The 18,441-nt window shown below is 48.9% G+C and overlaps 1 protein-coding gene across 2 annotated transcripts in view; it reads left to right on the top strand.

Annotated features, from left to right (window-relative positions):
- Positions 1–18,441, top strand: part of SCTR (secretin receptor) — an 81,213-nt gene that overhangs the window by 42,126 nt on the left and 20,646 nt on the right. For both annotated transcript variants that reach the window (XM_017500252.2, XM_037728400.1), the window contains exons 4-7: positions 3,172–3,275; positions 11,835–11,932; positions 13,467–13,599; positions 15,730–15,883. In XM_017500252.2, the coding sequence (XP_017355741.1) occupies positions 3,172–3,275; positions 11,835–11,932; positions 13,467–13,599; positions 15,730–15,883 (489 nt within the window). The remainder of the gene's footprint in view (positions 1–3,171; positions 3,276–11,834; positions 11,933–13,466; positions 13,600–15,729; positions 15,884–18,441) is intronic.

The following is an 18,441-nucleotide window of genomic DNA, read 5'->3' as shown; positions in this document are numbered from 1 at the left end:
CCACACACACCCCTGCCTGCAAGCCTACCAACACGTTACCTGCCAGCACGGCCCCTCCATGCCTGTCTCTGGGGTCCTGGGAGCTCAAGACACAGGAGATTAGTCCACATGCGGTGGCCCTGGAGCCGCATGTTGGTCAGGCGCGAGCTCACGCCCAGACTCCCCTTTCTGACTCCAGTCCACAAAGTGACCAAGTGCCAGTCCTGTCACATCCTTTCTCAATTACTTGCTAGAGCCGCTGCCTGCCTCGTTAGGTGGAGGCTCAGTGTCTCCCTCTTGAGGCTCGCCCACCCTTGGATTGCTCATGGCCTACCGCGGGAAGCTCAGGGGGTCCCTGCTGTGTCCGCACAACGTGAAGATGGAAGCTGGGGTCTTGCTCCTGCTCTGCTGCAGTTTCTTCTCACAGCCACATGGTGTCGCTGTGGGGCTGCAGGTCCACACCGAAGCCCTGCCCTCTGGGCTCTGGGCTCTCTCCAGGGCGCTGGGGGCCACGCTGTTCATACCCAGCCTCGGGGCACCCACTGGCTGGCCCCAGAGCACAGGCCAACAGTTGGCCTCAATTTGTCACCAGGAACTCCCACCCACCCACCTTCCTCCCCATAGATCTGCCTCTGAGTCTTGATTAGACCCCTGCCCCTTCATCTCCCCGCCGGAAGGCAGGCTCCCCTGGGTGAGGCCCCCCATCCCTAACCCCAGAGGGAGTGCCCAGTGAGGACAAGGTGCTCTGGAAAATAAATGAATTCTCCTCCAGGGCACCTACCACACAGGTCCTGACAGGAGGGGGTCCACGTGGCTGGAGAGACCGCAGGCCCATTCTGCCCCCAGATGTTTCTGTTCATGCCAGGCCTAGAATACTCCCTGTGGGGCGCATTCCTTTGATTCTGGAAAGGACGCTGGTCTTCCAGAGTTCCTTTTAAAAGCCACATTTCCCTGGCGGCGGCCCCTTGGTCCTCTTTCTCTTCCTGCTTAGTGGGGATCTGGCCTTCAAGTGCTCATGCTTTCCTACCTGATTAGGGTCCCGGAGCCTTTTGAAAGTCAGATGCTTTGTACTGGACTTCCTGCAAACTACACACACACACACACACACACACACACACACACACACACACACACACTCACACACCCGTTTGGGGGTCCCCTGAGGTGCGCACTGGCTTGTGCCTGGTTAAGTTTCCCTTACCTATTAGGAATTCAGCCGTGGGGAAGTGGGAGGGGGGCATTGAAGGGGCTCCAGAGAGAGCCCAGCCCACCTCCTTTGCAGCTCTGCAGTTTGAAGGCAGGAGGCCCCGCCTCGTTAGCAGCCCTGGGCACCTGGCCTGGGTCACATGCAGCATCTGTCTTGGGAGTCCTGCTGGGTCAGTGAGGAGAGGGCCCCTAACAGGCAGGCCTGCTGCCCTCGACCGCGTCCACAGGGAGCCCCGCCTGTAGGCATGCGCTGTCTTATAACCTTCCATTCTGGCCTTGGGGGAGTCTCTGTTCCCTTAACTCACCTTCCCATCCACCCAGCCTAAATCTGACCACCGTTGTTTCCCACCTGACAACCTAACTCCCTTGATTTAATTCCAGAAACCTCCCACACCTCCCTAAATTCCAAGATTCCAAGCTCCACCCACTCGTGCTTATTTTAGAAAGACCACAAAGAGGGGAGTGATGCCTCGCGCCCAGTCTGTGCCTGGCACCAGCATGGGCATTTTCTGTGTGCTCTTATGTTTCCTGCTCACTCTTGCAGTGTGGGTGATTATTTTGTGGCACAGAAAAATGATACACCGAAGGTCACACAGTGACTAAGAGGCTGCCCTAGGTTTCAAACTCAGATCTGGCTGCTTCTAAACCTGCGCTCCAGCCTCCTCAGGCTTCACAGGGCAGGCATGCCCAGAGCCCAGAGAACTCGGTCTCCTGGTCCTAGACGCTGCCCCTGAGACTTCAGGGGGAGGGCAGAACAGTGATGGCATACACTGTGGCTGGGCACCATAGCCCAACTCTCGGCCTTGATGTTCTGGCCTGTAAAATGGGCAGCAGCACCTCCCTCAGTGGGGCATTGTAAGGATTAGATCTAAACCCTGTGAGGCAGGGGCCCAGCCCCTGGGGCTGTGTAGAGGAGCATGCCAGGCTCAGCTGGGGCTCTTGAGGCCCCCCTGGGCTGTGCTCCAGTGAGAGAGAAGGGGTGGCAGGGCTCCCACCCACAGGACTTGTACCCTGCAACACCTACACCCTCCAGAGCTGGGGAGTCAGATCCCAGCCCTCCTCAGCAGCTCAGAGAACAGAATGCAGCAGGGCCATTCAGCCAGAGGAGGGAAGCTCCTCACCATGGCCTTCCAAGACTTTTTTCCTGGCTGGTGGCTCCCTCTCCAGGCTGAGTTCTTGCTGTAAAAGCTCCAGTGGGGAAGCGCTCTCCTCTTCCCTATGAGAAGAGCTCAGAGCAGGCTCTTTACCCCCATTCAATGCGCCTTTCTGTCCAGCCGGCCAGCCTGTGCTTGATAAGCAAAGACTCTGGGCCAGGCGCTGGGAAGGTGGGGAAGCCACTGCCCACGTGGTGAGAGGGCCCAGCATGCAGTCTCGTGCCAGAGGTGGGGGGCGGTGAGCAACTGAGCAGGAGGACTGTGGTGGCCTTGCGATTATTATGTGGAAAAATGCAGAGGGGTGGTCTAGAGATCATGGATGAAGGTCTAGTAACTCCACCCTCCATGGGGGGCGCTGCCTGGAGGGGTTCATCTCAATGGCACTCTGGTGGTTTTCAAATGGCTGCATGAGCAGGGTGTGAAGTTCCATTTAAAACGGAACTTCCGTGGAGCAGGATGAGTAAAAATGGGAGCCTGAGAAAAAATCACGATGGGAGTGGCCATGTACTGGGCAAGCGCCGCAGATTCTCTGGGGGACCTGCCTGCTAAACAGTGGCAGGACCTGAGGTCAGGAGCAGCACCCCACTGGGGTGAGAAAGGGGATTGGCACCTGGTGTGTGTTTAAGAGCGTGGGTTCTGGAGCCCGAGTCCCAGGGTTCAAATCCCTTTCCCCTATTCGCTAGGGTGTACTCTTGGGCAAGTTCTGGAACTGCTGTGTGCCTCATTTCCACGCTATAAAGTGGTTGTCAAAGCTACCTGTTACAATAGATGTGACTATGAAAATCACAGTGCCCGGCCCACGGCTCACTTACAGGATGCTTGGCACCCACAGGTTCCTTGTTCCGAAACTGCACACATGATGGCTGGTCAGAAACCTTCCCCAGGCGTGATCTGGCCTGTGGCGTTAACGTGAACGATTCTTCCAACGAGAAGCGGGTAAGCCTGTTAACCTCCACCCAATGGACCCAGGGACAGGAACCTGAGGGGTGAGGAGGCCCTGGGAGAGGAGACGGTGGCACAGGCCTAGGACAGTGGTCAGGACGTAAGCACTGCCCTGTCCCCCTGCCTCCTACTCGCCCAGGTGTCAGTGGGTGTGCCTCACTGCCCTGGTCTGTCGATCCGCAGATGATGGTCAGGAGGACCCAGGCACAGGTAGGTAGGAAATGTCCTGTACCACCGTGAGACTGGGGGTGCTGTATTCATTCAACTGAAAGAGAAGCTAACGTGGTGGCTGAATGCTCAGAGCCAGGCTGGTGCGTCTGAATACCGACCTTGACCTTAGTGGGATTGGGGAAGATTTAATCACTATCTGCCTCAGTTTCTTCATCTGTGCAATGGGCTAATAGTGCTGACATAGGCTTTTCAGGAGAACTAAATGAGTTAATTTGTGTGCATGCTGAGATGGGTACCTGCTCTTAGTAAGTGCTCAGTAGTTGTTTGCTTTTGGCCAGGTGTGGTGGCTTACACCTGTAATCCCAGCACTTTGGGAGGATGAGGTGGAAGAATTGCCTGAGGGCAACATAGTGAGACCCGGTGTCTACAAATAATGTTTAAAAATTAGCTGAGTGCGGTGGTGTGTGCCTATAGACCCAGCTACTCAGGGAGCTGAGGCAGGGGGATTGCCTGAGCTCGAGAGTTTGAGGATGCGTGAGCAGTGATTGTGTAGCTGTACTCTAAGCTGGGCAGTGGAGGACAGAGTGAGACACTGTCTCTTAAAAAAAAAAAATGTTGACAGCATTCAAAGGAGTCTCCTGGCTCTGATAAGCAAGGAGGGAGCCCGGCCGCAGAGCATCCCTAGCTGAGAGGATGCTCCCTTCAGTAACCGGCTGACCTTTTCTGGGGACTTCCAGAGGCATCCTCTGAGGGTGGCCATCAGGGCCCTGTCTGGGCTCAGCTCCTTCTGCTTCCCTGTCACGTCCCAGGATGGCCCTCTCTCTCAACTCTCACACACACCCTGCCATCCTGCCTCCCACCTGGGCCTTTGCTCCTGTTAGAGCCCCTTTCTTGCCTTGGAGAATACTTTCCTCCTTTCTTTTCCTGATTTTTTTTTTTCTTTTGAGACAGAGTTTCACTCGTGTTGCCCAGGCTGGAGTACAGTGGTGCTATCTTGGCTCACTGCAACCTTTGCCTCCCGGGTTCAAGTGATTCTCCTGCCTCAGCCTCCTCAGTAGCTGAGATTAACAGGCACGTGCCACCATGCCTGGCTAATTTTTTGTATTTTTAGTAGAGACAGGGTTTCTCCACGTTGGTCAGGCTGGTCTTGAACTCCTGACCTCAGGTGATCCGCCTGCCTTGGCCTCTCAAAGTGCTGGGATTACAGGTGTGAGCCACCATGCCTGGCAGACTGATTCTTATACATCCTTTGAGACTCCACTCGGGCCCATCAGTGCCAGCCGTTTCCTCCTCTCTCCACAGGTGTGGGTCCCTTAGAGCTCGGTGTTGGCTATTACCTACTGTGTTCTATTAAAATGATCAGCGTATGCTACGTGCCTCCATCTTTCTCACTAAAATACAAGCTCCTCAAAGGCATTCGTTCACTCCACACTCAAGGAGGACCTGCTATGGGCCAGGGCTGGGTCTGGGCAAAATCACGGTGACAAATCAGAGTCTTGCTCATTTCCAGGTCCCAGTGCCCAGCACAATGCTTGGCACCTATGAGGTGCCCAGTAAGTATTGGTTGTGCACTTAAACGTCTACCGAGTGCCAGCTGCAATTGTATTCAACCCTCAAAATAACCCTGGGCATTCATTGTTTTTCTCACTGTGCAGAAGAGGAAACTGGGGCTCAGGGATTGCGGAACATGCTTATAAAGCAGTGGAGGTCGGATTTAAACCAAATCTAGCTCCAATAGCATCAGTGCTCCGTCCTCTATCTTCTGATGCCTCCCCATAAGATGTGGGGCCCACCGGGAAGTGCACTTTTAGCAGGTCCCATTAGCTAAACTCTCCAGAGGAAATATGGGTGGATAAGCTTGCTTGTCCCTTGGAGGGTAGGGTGAGGTCATGGGAGAAAGCACGAGTGGAAAGCGGCAGAGTTCAGGGAGAAGGGAGGGGCCTGGGTGGCAGAGCACAGCCTCTTCTGCGTTTCTCTAAGACCCCTCTCTCTCTAGTGCATCAGCCTTGCTCTACGTGGAGGGCAAACTCCAAGGGGAGGATGCGTTTCCTTCTTTCTCAGGGTGTGTCATCCCATTGGGGCATACGTGAGATCTTCAGATCTGGTCAGAGTGGGGTGATTAGTAAGGTGACTCGGCACGGAGTGGCACTCATGGTCTTGGAGGGGTGGTGAGTGGGCTCTCTCTCTGCAGAGGAACGCTTTTATCATCAACTTATATGAAGACACGGGGCTGACTTATATCAAATTTGTAAAATCCATAAAACTAAAAAGGAATATCATGATGGGTGGTGGGATGAAGGTTCAAAAGAAGGCTTTGTGCTGCAAATAACACCCATTTCTCACTAGTTTAATAAGCACATGTGGCTCACATAACTGGAAATGCAGAGAATGGGCTTTGGGATTCTTTGATGAGGCAGCACCACAGAATCACCAGGGACCGTGTCATTTGTATCTCTCTTCCTGCTGTCCTGGCGGCCTCATCCTCAGGCTGGCATTGTAAGATGACTGCCATCAGAAATCACAGCACAGGCCAGGCACAGTGTCTCAGCCTGTAATCCCATCACTTTGGGAGGCTGACATGGATGGATCACTAGAGGCCAGGGGTTTGAGACCAGCCCGGCCCACACAGCAAAACCCTGTCTCTACTAAAAATACAAATTGGTCAGGCATGGTGACATGTGCCTGTAATCCCAGCTACGTGGGAGGCTGAGGCAGGGGAATTGCTTGAACTCGGGAGGCGGAGGTTGCAGTGAGCTGAGATCTTGCCACTGCACTCCAGCCTGGGCAACAGAGTGAGACTCTGTCTCAAAAAGAGAAGAAAAAAATCTACACAATAACTGTCGACTTACACAAATCATCAGGGAAAATGGAGCACAGGGCCTTAAACACAATGTTCATGCCAAGATTAAAACTGTAAAATCCCAAACCAAGGAGCTGAAATTTTATAAAGGAAAATGGAAAGCTCTGGACTTAACTCAGAAAATTAATTGTCCAAAAATGGTGGAAAGGAGACCTAGCTTGGCTTCAGCTTGCATTAAAAAAAAAACCAAAACGACAACTCTAAGTTTGGAAGGGTGTCCTGACCACATGATTCTCTGGTCCCTGAATGCCAGTCCACCTGAATCATCCTATTTCTTATTGTTAAAATGTCTTTTCTTTTCATCAACTGAGGGTAAAGGTACGTGTTAGTTGGTTTTCTTTTCTTCTTCACTTTTTGTGACATCCTTACTTGGCATACAGCACTATATTATTGACGCACTATATTACTGACACCAATAGTGGACCCAGATTGGCAGTAAGAGCACCCATAGATGCCGCGTGGGTAAATAAAATGAGATTTGCAAACTGTAGCTCTTGGACCCAATGCAGCCTCGCCGCCTGCTTTTGTAAATAAAGCTTTATTGGAACACAGCCAAGCCCATTCCTACTATAGTAAGGCTACTTCTGCATGGCAAGGGCAGGGCTGAGTATCTGCAAAAGAGACCACAGGGTGCCCAAAGGCTAAAATACTCTGTCCCTTCACAAAATATGCCTGTGACAGCTGATCTAGAGGCTACACAAAGCAGGTGGCACAGTTAGGACAGACAGCAGTGAGAGAGACAACTGAATTCAAGACAGCCGTGAGGCTTCTGGGCCCCGTGTCCTCTGGGAGTGGTGCACACTTATGGATGTTAAGAGCTGAGGACCAGCTGGGTGTGGTGGCTCATGCCTGTCATCTCAGCACTTTGGGAGGCTGGCCTGGGAGAATCACTTGAGCTCAGGAGTTCGAGACCACCCTGGGCTACACAGGGAGACCTTATCTCTACAAAAAAAAAAAAAAAAAAAAAAAAAAAAAAAAAAAAAAAAAAAATTTAAGTAGCTGACTGTAATGGCACTTCCCTGTAGTCCTAGCTACTTGGGAAGCTAAGGCAGGAAAACTGCTGGAGCCTGGGAGGTTGAGGATGCAGTGAGCCATCATCGTGCTACAGCATTCCAGCCTGGGTGACAGAGTGAGACCCCATCTCAAAAAAAAAAAAAAGAAAAAAAAGAAAAAAAGAGCTAAGGACTGAAGGTCACATGAAAACTCCAGGGAGCAAGGCTCTTTCTGGGTGCGTGAGGCCTTACAAGGCAGGAACAGGTCTGCATGAGAGGTGGGCTGGTCACCTGGTGGGTAATGGCCATAGCCGCAGGACAGTGCAGCATCTTCTGCCTACCACTGCCCCTCCTTGTCGCCCTGTGCCCCTGCAGGCTCTTACAGGCTGGCCCAGGCACACCCAGGAGTGAGGCTGGCACCCTCCGCAATGCGGCTCATTCATACATGGCGAGATTAGCGGTTCACACAATGGGCCTCAATTTTTTGACATTTCACAGGTCTTTGATGTCCCAAAGCCTAGGAACCATTAATTCAAGGCAACCCACTGCCTTCAAGGGTCTTGTTCCTCTCATCCCTGAGAGGGGACTCCTGGCTTCCAGGAGAGCAGTTACATTAGTGGGAACTCAATGTCACATGACAACCTTCTCATTGAAGGCCATCTCCCGCTGTGAGAAAATTTTCAGTCACCTTGAGTCAAAATCTGTCTCCTTTCTGGAAACTTCCCCCATCTGGAGCTCACACATGAGGTCTGGCCCTTCTTCTACACGTCATTCAGTCTAACACTTTTCTCCTCTAAGTGGGTGTTTTTCCCCTCTAGGTGTCATGAACCCGGTTTTTTCATGCACTTCTCAGATGACACAATCACCCTCCTCCAGAAATGCTTCAGTTTATTAATGTGACTCTTAAAATAACATGCCCAGCCTCTCCGAACATTCCCACATGGCCAGCTGCCCACAGCACTCCATCAGTGTAACAGAGAATGAAGCTAGTTTTTGAGCTTTTTTGTGCCTCGGACTTCATATCATCTCCAACCGCTGACTCATTTTGAGGGAGGATGGTAGGGTGGGAAGAAATTAAAGTTACCATACACTGAGTGTTTCCTATGTGCCAAAGCATTGTCTAGGTACTCTATCTGACACCGTATTTGTTCTTTCAACAAGTCCACAAGGTAGATATTATTATCCCCATTTTGCAGATGAGGAATCTGAGGCTCAAAGAGGTTAAATAATTTGCTCAAGGTCACACAGCTGGTGAGTCACAGTCTGGGCTTGGAACCCTTGTCTCCCGGCTCTAAAGCCTCTGTTCTTTCTCTGTCATACACTGGGTGACACTGTGGAGCTTGGGTCTTTCTTTCTTTCTTTTTTGTTTTTTGGTTTTTTTTTGAGATAGAGTTTCAAATTCTTGTTGCCCAGGCTGGAGTGCGATGGTGAGATCTCGGCTCACTGCAACCTCTGCCTCCCAGGTTCAAGCAATTCTCCTGCGTCAACCTTCTCAGTATAGCTAGGATTATAGGTGCCTGCCACCATGCCCGGCTAACTTTTTGTATTTTTAGTGGAGACGGGGTTTCACTATGTTGGCCAGGCTGGTCTTGAACTGCTGATTTCAGGTGATCCACCCACCTCAGCCTCCCAAAGGGCTGGGATTAAGGTGTGAGTCACCACGCCCGGCAGAGCTTCAGTCTTTCTAACCTCAAGGTTATCTTTCCATGAAGAGCTATCAGCCAGCCCCTATTTTATTCTTGTGTCTTCTTAAAAAATTAACTACCTTTTTCTTTTGGTTACAAATAGCCCTTATCCACTGTAGAAAAATTAGAAATATAGAAAAATTACAAAAGAAAATAACAACTGTATTTGCAAACCTATAATGCAAAGTTAACCACTATGAACATCAACCGTATCTCTTTACAGTCTTGTTTCTCTGTATGTATGAGATTGAACCACATGGAATGGCTGATAATTCAATCATTTTAAAATTTTTCTTTATTTTTTGTGTTGATATTCAATCATTTTTGATCTATAAAAAAGGGCAATTTCATATAATTCTTTTAAAAAATTCATTTATTAAATTTTTTTAAAAAATTCTCAGCAGAATCCATTTTTATATAATTCAACCTAATACATTTTTACGTATAGCTGGAATCACATTGCACACGTCAAATTTGAATTCTGCCTTTTCATGTGATAATGTATCACCATGTACTGACTTGTTTTAAACTCTTGGCAAACAACATTTCTTTATTTTTTCGAGATGGTGTCTCGCTCTGTCGCCCTAGCTGGAGTGCAGTGGTGTGATGGGCTCATTGCAACCTCCGCCTCCTGGGTTCAAGTGATTCTCCTGCCTTGGCTTCCTACGTAGCTGGGATTACAGGCGCATGCCAATACACTCTGCTATTTTTTTTGTATTTTTAGTAGAGATGGGGTTTCACATATTGGCCAGGCTGATCTCGAACTCCTGACCTCATGATCCGCCCACCTTGGCCTCCCAAAGTGCTGGGATTACAGTCTTGAGCTACGGTGCCCAGTCTAAACAACATTTTATTAGTGGTACAGCATGAAAATCATTTGTATTTAAAATAATTTAGTTAACTATTCTTCTGTTGTTGGACATTTGGGTTTTTTCCTCACTAATACGTCTGTGATAAACATCTTTATGTATAAATATGCTTTTTTATTTCTGATTATTTTTTAGAATCAATTCCTGGAGGTAGAGGGAAGTCAAAAGGAATGCATATTTCAATGGTTCTTGATACATATTTATTACTTTCCAGAAAGGTTGAACCAGTTTTCACTCCTATTATACCCTCACCTGCATAGAAAATTATTACTTTTAAATATTTGTTAGTTTTGTTGTTAAACATTATTTTTTTTAAAATTTATTTTATTGCATTTTAGGTTTTGGGGTACATGTGAAGAACATGCAAGATTGTTACATAGGTACACACGTGGCAGTGTGATTTGCTGCCTTCCTCCCCATCACCTACATCTGGCATCTCTCCCCTTGCTATCTCTCCCCAACTCCCCACCCCCCACCGTCCCTCCCCTATAAAAATTATTCTTTTAATTTATATTCCCTTGATTCTTTTTAATATCACTTTATTTTTTGAACCTAAATGCAGCTCTTTTAATTTTTTTTTTTTTTTTTTTTTTTTTTGATACAGAGTCTCACTCTGGTGCCCAGGCTGGAGTACAGTGGGGCAATCTCAGCTCACTGCAACCTCCCTCTCCCAGGTTCAAGGGAGTCTCCTGCCTCAGTCTCCCAAGTAGCTGGGATTACGGGCATACACCACCACCCCCAGCTAATTTTTGTATTTTTAGTAGGGACAGGGTTTCTCTATATTGTCCATGCATGTCTAAAACCCTAACCTTAAGGGATCCACCCACCATGGCCTCCCAAAGTTCTGAGATTACAGGTGTGAGCCACCACACCTGGCCAAATCTTTTAATTTTCATATTCCATTTAGGTCTTTTTGCCTCAAATATAAGCCAATAATGTGAAATGGCTGCTGAATAAGTGGATGCCTGCTTGACTGCATAGGTGTGCAGTGTACAGACCAGGGGAGATGGGAGGTGAGGGGCCCATTCTGCCTCTTCCTGGTCAGAGCATGCATCTGGAGCTTTTCAGCTATGTGGTTCTGGGGTCTTATTTAAGAAGAACGTTAACAAACTGGCATATATTAATTTAACTAAAGGTTGAAGGATAGTGGAAAGAGGTTAAAGACATATTCCCTATGTCTTTATGCATTTATTTATTTGAGACAGGGTCTTACTCTATCACCCAGGCTGGAGTGCTGTGGCTGGATCATGGCTTGCTGTGGTCTTGACTTCCCAGGCTTGAATGATCCTCCTACCTCAGCCTCTGAGTGACTGTGACCACATTTGTGTGCCACTGTGCCTCGCTAATTTTAAAATTTTTTTGGAGAGACAGTGTTTTGCCATGTTGCCCAGGCTGGTCTTGAACTCCTGAGCTCAAGTGATTCTTCCTCCTCAGCCTCCCAAAGTTCTGGGATTACAAGCATAAGCCACTGCACCCAACCTGACACAGGGAATATTTAATATAGAGAAAACGAATGAGAAACAAATGGGCAGAATAGCTGTTTAAAAAAATGGCAGGCCTCTCTGCATGACCTTTGCAAATTTTCCAGAAAATGGACCAATATGTGGTGCAAGTAATCGATTTTAGCTTTGCATAAACAAAATCTAATCTTTTGTGGTGTTGTACACCAATTAACTTTCTCAAAGGGCAGTGAGCACCTTGTCTCTAGAGGTATTAAAGCAAAGGCTTGAATTCAGAGAGTTGGCAAAAGGGCCCCATACATAAGGTGGAAGTTTGAATTGGCATCAGATGACCCCTAAGGGCTTTTCCAATGCCAGGATGTTATGGCGTTATGCCTCTGTGACTTGGCGTCCTTGGAGTTTGGGCAGAACAGCTGCGTCAGTGGGGTTCAAGCTGCCTGAAGTGGGTGCACTGAGGCACAGAAGCACAGAGCTAGCCAGGAGGGCCACGGGGCTGACACGTGCCTCTCTCTGCAGCACTCCTACCTGCTGAAGCTGAAAGTCATGTACACCGTGGGCTACAGCTCCTCCCTGGTCATGCTCCTGGTCGCCCTCGGCATCCTCTGTGCTTTCCGGTGAGAACACACTGCCAGCTCTCCATACCCCAGCCCTCCCCAGGCACAGACTTTGAGTCTCTTCTGAACCATCCAGGACAGAAAGAGGAAGGTCTGGGTGAACCACCTTGTCACGTCTTGATCTAAAGCTTACCTGTGGTAAAACATCGAGGTTCTTGTGACCTCATTTATCCTTTTATTGGTTCAACATTTACTAAGCATTACTGAGAACCTGCGGCTGGTTGCTTTACATGTATTATTCTAATTTTTTCACACAATGCTATGAGATAGGTAACAGGAACCCCATTTTACAGGTGCACTAGTCAGATTCTGTTGCAAGAGACAGAAATCCACTTCCAAACAGCCTAAGAAAAAGGCCACCTGACCCGGCAAGCTCAGGGGCATCTGCTATAGGCGTGGCTGGATCTAGGTGTGCAGCGGCCTCAGAGCACTAGGTCCGTCTCCCTCCATTCCTCCGCTCTGGGTTGGCTTCATCCTCTGGGACGCCTTATGCTGGGATGGCAGAGACAACCATCCTCAGTTGCTGGCGTTCATCCTGCTAGCTCAGCAACACCAGGGCCAACAAGAGCCTCTTCCCCACTGGTTCTAGTCAAAGTCCTCAGAGTTCTCATAGGCCGAGCTTGGGTCACATGCCCACCTCCAAACCAATCACTACGGACAGCGATGGAGCACTCTGATTGGTCGAGTCTGTCATGAGGGTGAGAAGGGCGGAGCCCTCCCAATCCAGAGCTGGAATGGGTTTCCCAGAAGACGGCCTGTTCCGGTACCAGGAGCAGCAGAGCAAGTAACTGACTTCTGCCCCTTGCAGCAGAGGAGAGCACTGAGGCTCTGGGAAGTGAAAAGGCTGGCTCAAGGTCATATAGCTGCTAAGTGGCAGAGCCGAGGTCTGCTTTCTCCCCACAGCCTGTGTTCCTTCAGTGCCCTCAGCCCTCTGCCATTCTGGTGGCCGTCCTCACCCCTCCCGCAAAACAATTCAGGGAGCTGGAGATGGTGGTAGGTCAGGGCAGAATACAATGTTGCCCCTACAGCCCCAGCTTTTTATTTATTTATTTAGAGACTAGGTCTTGCTCTGTTGCAGGGGCTGGAGTGCAGTGGCAATGATAGCTCACTGCAGCCTTGAACTCCTGGGCTCAAGTGATCCTCCCACCTCAGCCTTTTGTGCAAGGAATACAGGCAGGCACCACCATGCCCAGCTACTTAAAGAAAAATTATTTGTAGACATAGAAGTCTCACTATGTTGAACTCCTGGCCTCAAGTGATCTTCCTGCCTTGGCCTCCCTAAGTGCTGGGATTATAGGTGTGAGCCACACTGTGGCTTGTCCTTGTTTTTATTTTTTGGTTTTAACTGCAGTATGAAGCAAAGTAGACTGGCCACCTGGGGACCCAGGTCCTCATTCAGGTTATGCTTACAGAGTGTGATATGCTGAAGGAGCTGAAGTCTAGGGCCTCAGTTTCCCCAGTGCACTGGGGGCAGGTGAACCTGGTTGAGCCCCCTGGGCTCTGGCCTCTATGGTCCTACATTCTCTCCCTCCAGGAGGCTCCACTGCACCCGCAACTACATCCACATGCACCTGTTTGTGTCCTTCATCCTTCGCGCCGTGTCTAACTTCATCAAGGACGCTGTGCTTTTCTCCTCGGATGATGTCACCTACTGCGATGCCCACAGGGTAATAGGCCTGGGTGCCCTGGGGTGTCACCAGGCCCGCCTGCCTTCCCCCGCCTAACCTTGGAGAGGGAAGTAGCCTAGCTGTTCTTCCCCTAAGCTCCTGCTGAGATTGCACTTCATACCAAGGATAAAGTGGTCAGTACTGACCCCGAGCCAGGAGGTTCAGGGAGATTCCACAGCCACATGTGCACAATCTGGGTCATGTAGGAGAGACGCTCGTGGGGATTGCCATAAACTCTCAGAGTCCAGGAGTGAACTAGCCACTCTAGGAATTAGATACGTAGGGAGACTCCTCTTTTCCCTACTTCTGCCAGTTCCTGGCTGAAGAAAGATGACCCGGTCTGAGGAGGTTGGGGCTTGGTCATAAAAAGAAAAGGGTGAGCATGGGCCAGTATGTCTGTATACATGTGTTTGCAATAAAACAGTGGTGTTTTCTTAAATCTAACCCCCTTTCTCTTTCCAAATGTCCAGATGACTCAATTCATTGCAATCACCCTGTGTGTCAGTTGGGAATTCCTTTGCTGCAAATAATGGAAAACTGTATATTGGGGTCTTAAACAAATGGGGGCTGTTTCCCACATAAGCAGTCCACAGATGAGGTGGTGCAGTGGCTGCACGATACCATGAGGGACACAGTCTTTTTCCCTCTTTCTGCACTGCCGTCCTTAGAGTAGGCCTTTGATGTCATGCCTTATACCACATGGCTACAATATGGCTGCTGCAACTCCAGGCCTCCCACCTGTGTTCCAGCCAAGAAGGAGAAAGGTTGAAGGTTAAACATTTTTTTTTTCTTATGGGCAGCTTTGCCTTTTTATCAACAAAGGGTACCCTCCCTAGAAACTCGTACCTACATCTCATTGGCTAGAGCTGAGTCATGTAACCACACTTTATTGCAAAGGAAACAGGGTGATTGAGTTTTTTATGTCACAGTCTCCATAGTAGAGGCAAGCAAGGGAGAAAGAAATTGGAATTTGAGATTAGTTCAGCCAACCTGCCTGCCACTTCTTCCTACCACTCACCTGTTTGTATTGTTCATAGTTTGTGTGTGTGCGTGTGTGTGTGTGTGTGTGTGTTTGCGTGTGTATATTTTCTGACTCAGACCGAGAAATTCTTCAGGTAGGATCTATGTCTCTCAAGGAGGTCTCCAGGATGAAACAAGAGGACCTGCTGGGAGTCAGGAGGCTTAAATCTTAACCACGCCTCATTACTGACCAGCGCTGGACAAGGCCAGCAATACCCCAGCAGGGAAACTGCTTTTATGTAAAACCTCAGGTTTTATGAAACATTAGACTCACAAGTCAACCATGGGCCTTGCCTAGAATCAGAGTCTCTGGAAAGGCCATAGGCAGGAACCGCCACTGTCCTGCAGGCAGCAGGGGGCGCTCCTTCTTCTTGGGCTTGTCTCTGCAGCAGCCCTAGGGCCATCTCAGGAGCTGTCCCATCCCCAGGGGACAGCTCAGTGTAAAGAAAAAGACAAAGGCCCTACCATGGCAGAGGTAGAGGAGGCATGCTAGTGTAGAAGCCTGGTGCCCCACAATTCTATAGGCATAGCTTCCAGGGATCCCTGCAGGAGACATGCCTGTTAAGAGTCAGTCACTGCCTCAGGGAAGCCCAACACTATGACATCCCCGTCAGCTGTGTGGAGAGTGTGATGTGCCAGTCAGGGCCATTTTACCATAATCAGTGTTGCCTCCTAACATAGTTGGCACATCCCTTCATTATGTGTTTCCAAGGGAATCGAGCTTAGAAAAGATTTTGTTAACCTTTTGCTCAGAAATCTCTTTCCTTTCTAGGCCTTGGTTTCCTCATCTGAAAAAATGAGGCGATTGGGCAGTATCTGACAATTTTGTAATTGAAAGACTGTCTCCTCATCTAGCCTGGCAGCCCATGCTAGCATTTGGACCTAGTTCCTGCTCCTGTGTTGGCTCATTGGCCACCTTGACTGAACCCCCGGGCCTGTGGACTTCCACTCTCTAGAGAATGCTGTAGGCCTGATGGAGGAAGACCCCAGAGGCCCGCTCTTGTCGCCTGGCCCCTGCCCCCACAACACCCCGTTGTTCCCTTTGGGACCCGTCACCAGAGGGAAGCCCACTGCCACCCGGCCTGGGCTCAGCTGCCTCTCTCTGTCCAGGCGGGCTGCAAGCTGGTCATGGTGTTGTTCCAGTACTGCATCATGGCCAACTACTCCTGGCTGCTGGTGGAAGGCCTCTACCTTCACACACTCCTCGTCATCTCCTTCTTCTCAGAAAGAAAGTACCTCCAGGGATTTGTGGCGCTCGGATGGGGTATGTTTCTCCTGGGGTCTGTCCCTGTGTGGTATGTGGGAAGGGGCGCTGAGTCGAGAGTCGGAGCGTTTGGCTTCTAGTTCCAGCTCCATACTTGACTAACTTGTGTAACTTTTTTCTTTTTTTGAGGTGGTGTTTTGCTCTTGTTGCCCAGGCTGAAGTGCAATGATGTAATCTCAGCTCACTGCAACCTCCGTCTGCGGGGTTCAAGTGATTCTCCTACCTCAGCTTCCCAAGTAGCTGGGATTACAGGCATGTGCCACCACACCCAGCTAATTTTGTATTTTTAGTAGAGACAGGGTTTCACCATGTTGGTCAGGCCAGTCTCGAACTCCTGACCTCAGGTGATCTGCCCGCCTCGGCCTCCCAAAGTGTTGAGATTACAGGCATGAGCCACCGTTACCTGGCTAACTTGTGTAATCTTAGACAAGTTCCTTGATGTTTCACCCTCTGGTCTCAGTTTACTTATCTGTCAAATGGGAAATCATAGCTCAAATTTAGCCCCAGTTTCTGGCATCCAGAGCTTTTTAAAGTTTGTTGCTACCAAATGCTTGTTGCCTCGTCTGCCTTTAGATGGTCCATTCCTATGTCCTCTTTCTTGCTTTCTTTCTGTATCAGGATGCTTTTGCTGCCTTTTGATGGTCAGGCTTTAAACATAAAGGAAATTAATTGGCTCATATAACTGAAAAGTCTAGGGATCACCAACTTCAGGAGAGGCTGAATCCAGCAGCTTAACACTGTTTCTTTCTGTCTGTACTTTGCCTTTTGTAACATCAGCTTTACAGTTAGGCCGGTGTTCCCAATGGAATGGCCAACGTCTTCTGGGCTAGAGACTTCCTTGTACCAGACTCTAATGAGAGAAAAAAAGAGACTCCATCCAGCATTCTCAGCAAATATTCTGAGGTGCACTCTGGTTGGACTGCTTAAATCTCATAGACATCTTTGAACTAGTCACAGAGGCCTGAGAGAATGAACTATGCTGATTGGCCTAAGCTACTCAAACCACATGACTTCTCAAAGGAAATTCAGGATTCACTGTCTAGGAAAGAGGGGGAATGAGAGTGAGACAGCCAAGTGCGGGCCCCCATTCCATCTCTCTCCCCTTTGCTTTCTGTTCAACAAAGACAATAAATGACTTCCATTGTTTTGGGCACTTGCTATGTGCCAGATATTGAGTTCAGCACTTTACATGTATCATTTAATCACCATAGCAATCTCCAGAGACCTCTCAGAGTCCTCAGAGATGAAACAAAATACTCAACTCACACGGTAAACAAGGACAGACCTCAGGAGTCAAGCCAAGACCTGTCTGTTTCCAAAGTCCTTTGACTTTTACCCTGCCATTAACATCCATCCATCCATCCATCCATCCATCCATCCATTCATCCATCCATCAGTTTTTCACTTGATAAATATGAAAGTTACCCTGAGGAGTTCTAGACAGAGAGCCAGGTCTCTGAGAGTGACTCAAAGGCTTACAGAGATAGTCATGTGTACTAGGCATCAGCTTCTTTTGGTTTCTTCCTGGCGCCATTAAGAAGTGTCTCTGCCAGGAATGTCCTCTGCTGCCTTTTCTGCTTGTCTAAATCCTTATTTGCAAGGACCCTTTTGCAAGGGCAGCATTAGGGAAGCTGCCCGAACTGGCAGAGCTTGCTGAGCCATCCTGCTCCCGAACCTTGGCAGCCCAGTTAGCACCTGACCCTCAGCCAGAGGGAGGTTGTAGGGCTGTGCCAGTGTCTCCAGAGGCCAGCAATACCAGCGCGCCTGGAGACTAGGGACTTGCCTTATGCAGCTGACGCTGCGGTAAAAGCACCCAGCTCATTGAACCCAACTCACTAGGCTTTAAATCCCAGATCTGCCAAGATTTAGCTGAATGAACATGGACAGTTTCCCCATCTATAATATCAGGATTGTAATTTATTCAGCGTTCTTCGAGCACTTCCTGTGTTCAGAGATATCAAAGTTGCACTGTGATAATATATCTGTCACAGGATTTTAAGATGTTTGAATGAAATAATGAGAACCTTCCTTTCTTCTTCAAATCTTTATGGAGCATCTACTATACGCCAGCCCTGTGCTGGGTGCTGAGAATTGAGTAGCATGTAAAACAGCAATGATTCTCTTCCTTCCGGCCTGTTTTCCTGCCAGACACCAAAGAGACCCCGAAGGGCCCCTGGAAGGCCTGAAGCCCCTCTATCTGTGAGAAGCCCTTTTCATGCAAAGGTACATTGCCCCTGCTTGAAATTATAATGGTTTCACCAAAGATAGGTTGCTTAAATGTGTACACACCTACTGTAAAACCTTGCAGAAAAAGTTTTTTTCAAGTAGAAAAAAAAATTTCCCTAGTCCCATAGATTGAACTTTTTCTGGGATTTCCTTCCAGCCTCTTTTTCTACTTGCAGTTTTTCCTTGTATTGCTGTGGTCATCCTCTACACAGAAATTTGAATTTTGCTTCTTTCCATTAACACATAAGCATGTTCTAAATTTCTGTATTATTTCAAATCTTTTTTTTTTTTTTTTTTGAAACGAGTCTTGCTCTATTGCCTAGGCTGGAGTG

The sequence above is a fragment of the Cebus imitator genome, unplaced genomic scaffold (assembly GCF_001604975.1).
Source record: "Cebus imitator isolate Cc_AM_T3 unplaced genomic scaffold, Cebus_imitator-1.0 Scaffold264, whole genome shotgun sequence".
NCBI lineage: Eukaryota > Metazoa > Chordata > Mammalia > Primates > Cebidae > Cebus > Cebus imitator.
This window is presented reverse-complemented; position numbering and strand designations above follow the sequence as displayed.